General features: G+C 47.2%; 1 protein-coding gene across 2 annotated transcripts in view; it reads left to right on the top strand.

The window, feature by feature from the left end:
- The window catches only part of LOC102385034 (membrane-spanning 4-domains subfamily A member 12-like), a 22,175-nt gene extending 17,850 nt beyond the window's left edge, over window positions 1-4,325 (top strand). For both annotated transcript variants that reach the window (XM_025206902.1, XM_025206903.1), the window contains exons 4-7: window positions 1,373-1,429; window positions 2,783-2,902; window positions 3,449-3,559; window positions 3,927-4,325. In XM_025206902.1, coding sequence (XP_025062687.1) covers window positions 1,373-1,429; window positions 2,783-2,902; window positions 3,449-3,559; window positions 3,927-4,040 — 402 coding nt within the window. In that variant the 3' untranslated portion in view covers window positions 4,041-4,325. The remainder of the gene's footprint in view (window positions 1-1,372; window positions 1,430-2,782; window positions 2,903-3,448; window positions 3,560-3,926) is intronic.
- The last annotated feature ends 1,039 nt before the right edge of the window (window positions 4,326-5,364 follow it).

Below are 5,364 nucleotides of genomic sequence, written 5' to 3'. Positions count from 1 at the left end.
CACCCCGGCTCAGCATTTTGTCCCAGCCCCAGCCCCAATCCCTCCCTCCCCCACATCCCTTCCCTCCCCCATCCCTCAGCCCCAACAGACTTACCAGCTGGAGGCAGCTGTTTCAGCTGCCTGTTTAGTCTATGTCTGAATCTCCAAAGTGGCCAAATCTTTTCCGAAGCTTTTGCAAATTGATTCGGATGCTTCGAATCAATTTGAAGCTTTTAATTGGTCTCCCAATTCGATTCAGATTCGAAGATCCGGTCCCCAAATCGGGCCAAATTGCCTCTGAATCGAATCAGTTACTGAAGCTTCGCACAGCTCTAGTTCCCAGCCCCTGCCCTGCATGCCGGGTGGGGGCTGGAGACTTTGTTTCCCACTCAGCTTCGTAAGTGCAGAGCTCCCCAGCCTGTCCTGTCCACTGCCCCGCCAACTCCATGCTTGCGGAGCTGGGTGGGGAACAGGTTCCCCTGCCCCTGCCAGTAGGGAGCTCCCAGTGCTGGATCTTTGACCACGGGGCTGGTGCTGGGAGACCCTTATCACCCAACACTGGCTCTGTGACCATGGGGCCAGTTCTGAGCAATCCTTATCATCATGTTGGAGCAGGGGGCTTGGAACTAACTGCCACCAGTGCAGGGGGACATAGTCCCCACCCGGGCTCCTGTGGCAGAGCCTGCCCCAGCGGCAGGCAGCTCCTGAGGGCAGGGAGCAATCTCCTGCCCCCTGCTGGATGGCTGACCATGAGTAAATTTTGCTCCTGGTCACGTGTGTACACAACACTACTGCGCCATTACCAATCTCAAGTAAATTTGCTATTTGAATTTGCAGGTACCAAATTCATTCAGGATTAGAGAGGTTTACTGTCTAGTAAGCATGTGTACATGTAGACACATATGCTTACTTCACAGTAAACTATGCTAATGCACAGTTAAGTGTCTCATGTAGATCCACCCAATGAACATGGACATGCTTTCATCACCTACGGTAACTGGTAGCGGCTGGGGATGTGATACTGGGTTTGATGGAGCAATGTTCCAAATCAGTTCCTGAGTTTTCCCTACTAGATTTATGTATTGACCTTCAACTTCAAGCCAAACCACCATCCCAACCTCTAACTAGCCTTCCCACTGTCACTCTGCCTCACCTCTCCCTCCCACATCAAAGCGCAGGTTTGGGACTGATGATCAGGATGAAGGAACAAATAATGCCCAGGTCTCTGAAGAAACTGATTGATAAAATGGTAGGACAAACTATGTTCCCCCAAGGGGTTTTGTTACTTAATTACATTTGCCAGGAGAAGATTTACCCTTCCCCACACTGCAGGCAACAGGGGGAACTTCTTTGTTGAAAGTGCGTGACGCATGGCATTTCCTTTTCCAAACAGTTCATTACTTCTGGATCCCTCTCGGTGGCTTCAGAGAAGAATCCTGTAGACTGTCATGTAAGTCTTTCATTTTCCTACTTCCCCAATCCATGGGGCGTTTGCAAAACTGCCTTTGCTCACTTGGGCACGTTGAATATCTATCAAATGCTAAAACACAAGGGGTTTCCTTTCATCAGCCAAAAGTATTTCTTTTTCTCAGTTCAAGCTGTGATGTGGCCATCAGGGGCATGTGAACCATAAGCTCCCAAGTTTACATCAGTTCCTCCACCCCCTCCTCCCAGACCTGTACTCTTCGGAGCAGGGAGGAAAAACTCTAGGTAGGAGTGGATGGGTATCCTCCTCATGAGAACTATGATGGTTCTAGTTTCCATGGGTGTGGTACACAGGTAACAGGGTGCAATTTAATACCTGCGGTACCCAAGAGGTCAGATAAAATATTAGTGTGATCCCTTATGCTCTGAATCTTATTTTTATTCCCAGAGAATCATGAAGGGGAAGAGGAAGGGAGAGAGAGAGAGAGAGGGAGAAATCAGCTCTGCTTCTTCTAATGCAGTTAGAATGCTTTGGCTGTCCAGTAAAACCATAAGCCAGGCTTGCCAGTCATGAATTATAACTTTGCGTGCATCACTGTACCTGTGACTGGGTCCCAGATATAGATGGCTATACTCTGTACAGGAGAGATTGTGCAGGTAAAAGGGGTGGGGGGGTGTAGCTTTCCATGTCAAGGAAAGCTACACTTTCCTGCAAGCCAACACTGGCACCCAGGGTGGATGACTGGAGATCCTCTGGGTTAAAATCCATAGTGAACGTGGCACAGGGAACACAATAGTAGGAATCACTACAGACCTCCTAATCAGGATCAAGAGCTCAACCCGGAATTAGCCAAGGAACTGGCTGAGGCTGCATGCTCTCGGTGCATGGTTGTCATGGGAGACTTCAACTACAATTTACAGTTAGGGCTGCCAGGTTATGGAATGGGCTTCCAAGGGTGGTGGTGCTCTCTCCTACCTTGAGAGTCTTCAAGAGGAGGTTGGATCGATATCTGGCTGGGGTATTATGATCCCAGCACTCGTTCCTGCCCAGGGCAGGGGGTCGGACTTGATGATCTGTTCAGGTTCCTTCCGACCTTAGAAACTATGAAACTATAAATACAATACTTGCGTCCTGAGTGGGCAGAGGCACAAAGGTAGTTAAAAACTGGAAGTCTTTGAGATAGCCAAGTTGGTTACCAAAAAAAATGCTGTTGCTCAGCCAGTGTCAGCAGTCACTGGATGTTTTTTTTTTTTTTAAATTAATCCCTTATAAAACAAGGGTTTGTTCCTTTGCAAAGTTTTTCCTGAATATGAACTAGATGTGTGCTGGTTTTCCTGACACCTTGCATAACACTAGCCTTTTGATTATTTCTTTCAGATGAAAGGCAGCCTGGGGATGAACATCATCAGTGCTATTGCTGCGATTGTGGGGCTAATTCTAATGATTGTAGATGTGTCTATTAGGAGCATGCCATACAATGCCTCTTATTTACTGCTTGTAAGTGTCAGACGCTTCCTGAAGGTGTTATGTAATGACTGTACCTAGTTAGAGGTGCTGGATGCCTGGACATGCCCCAGACAAACCCTTTCAATGCACTTCTGAATGGTGAGGAAATAGGTAATAGTTGGTTTGCCTATAGCAAACGGTTACATTTCATTTGTTGTGGACACACAACACTTATGTATTTTTACCCTTGATTCCTGCCCCTGCACCATTCCACCCTGCTCAGGCAAGTCCACACCAGATTCGGATCAGTTAGACAAGAATAGGACTGTTACATAAGTGGCTGTTTTTTGTTCACACTGGTGTGAAGGCTGATTATACTGGTGAAACTAGTTATGTGTCCAAGCCACAGCAGGGAAAGACCTTTGCTCCTTCTTCCATGCCACTCTAGTGAAAAGGGCAGGGTTTATTGGTGGGGTTGGAGAAGCAATAGTATTTCTCCTTTGGAGTTCTACTTCTTCCATCGCTAGACTAGACCCTCCTTAGAGCTCTCCATTCCTATCTCAGCTTTCCATACCTCTGTGTTCTTGCCTCCCACAGATGTCTACAGAAGGGATAACAGCCATGCTCATCATCTTCAGCATCCTGGAGCTGGTTGTTGCAATCAGAGTCACTCATTTTGGGTACCAAATCTTCTGTTGCCAACCTAAGGTGAGTGCTTCCTGGGGTCTAAACTGTGCAACATGTTTTGAAGTTGGTATCATGAGACACCTGGTGCTGAATAGCCTCACCCTGGCTGTGAGAAGCAACCCTTGCTGTTAACTAGAAAGCTTGGGAAGATGAGAGCAATGGTTGGAGAAATGCAAGTAGCTTGAGGAACTACAATGGGGATTAGAAGCCAAGGAAGTTGCTGGGGGACAGGGTGATGGTTTTGACGTTGTGGAGAACGGTTGTCTCAGTGCACAAGTGAGAAAGGGAGGATGAGGGACCGAAAAGGGTGGTCTTGATGGAGAATGGTGTGATGATGCACAAAGAGGGGAGGATGACGCTAGTGGGATCTCACTTCTGTTTTTTCTAGGCTCCATTCATTATACAGAACGCCTGCCTGACTGTTGAAGTCCCTCCTCCAGAAGCGTCCTCTCCACCACCGTACGACTATTCAGCTTCCAATCCCAGGAATCTGGCAAAATAGAGAGGCTAAGAAGAAACCAGAGGGTGAAACAGAACGTTGCAGCAACATGAGTTGCAGTTCAGCTAAAGAGGAAATCTCAATTCTTCTGCTCAATTAATTTGTTTTGACACATTACTAGCCTACAGATCCATGAGTTTCTTAAATAGATCTCCTCCCTAGAGAAGGAACTTTTTCTTGCTGTGAAAATCCTGTCTTTAATGCAATTGGTTTCTCTGCAGTCCTTTCTGTTTTGGTCCCTTGTAGAAAGGTATGTGCAATTCTCTTCACCAAGCTCCACAAAGATGTTCTGATGCTGGATGAGTCCCTTAATGTTAGGTTGTATTCTTTTATTATTCACTTTTAAATAAAACCTCTGTTGAGATTTTTCCTCTCTTAATCTCTGGTATTTGTATGATACCACAGCAACCATACCCATAAACTCTGAAGTTCATCTGAGATGCTAGGGGCTGCATCCTAAACTTCCAGGATCTGCCACCTCAAAGTGGCACCTCCAGGGTTTAAGGAAAACCATACTCAATAGCTTTATTCAGCTGTGGCACAAATAACTTGTGTTGTGCAGTTGAAATCTGACTAATTATATGGACTGGCTGCTTTTTCTTGTGTCTAAACTTTGCCAAGTCTGAGCAGGGGAAGGGAAGGTTCTGTCATCACAGGCTTATTATGAGGCTGAAAGATCTCTGTCCTTGGCCAATCTCCTTTGAGATCACTTGGGGTGTATCTGTACCATGTCCCCTGACATGTCCCTGATGGGATATTAAACATGGATTATGCAGGCCAACCTGGAAATATGGCAGAGCAGCTGCTGCAGGGAGTATCCTTTTGAGGGGACAGAGACTGACCTGGGGGCATGGCACACCAGAGACTAAGATCTAGGAGGAGTGGGCGATTTCACAAGCCAGTAGTACCCTCCTTTGGGCAACTGATGCTGATTCAGAAGAGCCAGGGCCTTTGGAGCTTGTGGCCTGGGACCTGGTTCAGACCCCAAGTGAAATAGCAGCTTTTGTGGTCTCAACCCATGGTCTCCCCACAGTGAATTTGCTTCTCCCTTGCCAATGGGGTTGCCCTTCCACCCAGGCAGTGTCATAGTGCCAGCCCCTGGTCTCTAGTATCACGGGCATGGCTCAAGGGAGGGTACACTACAGGGGCATGCTACTAAGGCAGCGCCCGACAAAAACTGTCCTCTTCCCAGGCTGTGAATGTGCCCCTTCATCCTACAGAGATAGGGAACTCACAATATCACAGATATGCATGATCCACTCTTTGTGATGACAAGGCATTTCACTGAGGAAGGAACAGATGGCACCAAGAAACAAACTATAACTGG

Source organism: Alligator sinensis, unplaced genomic scaffold, assembly GCF_000455745.1.
Source record: "Alligator sinensis unplaced genomic scaffold, ASM45574v1 scaffold437_1, whole genome shotgun sequence".
NCBI lineage: Eukaryota > Metazoa > Chordata > Crocodylia > Alligatoridae > Alligator > Alligator sinensis.
The sequence above is the reverse complement of the archived record's forward strand: the minus strand, read 5'-3'. Positions and strand labels throughout refer to the sequence as shown.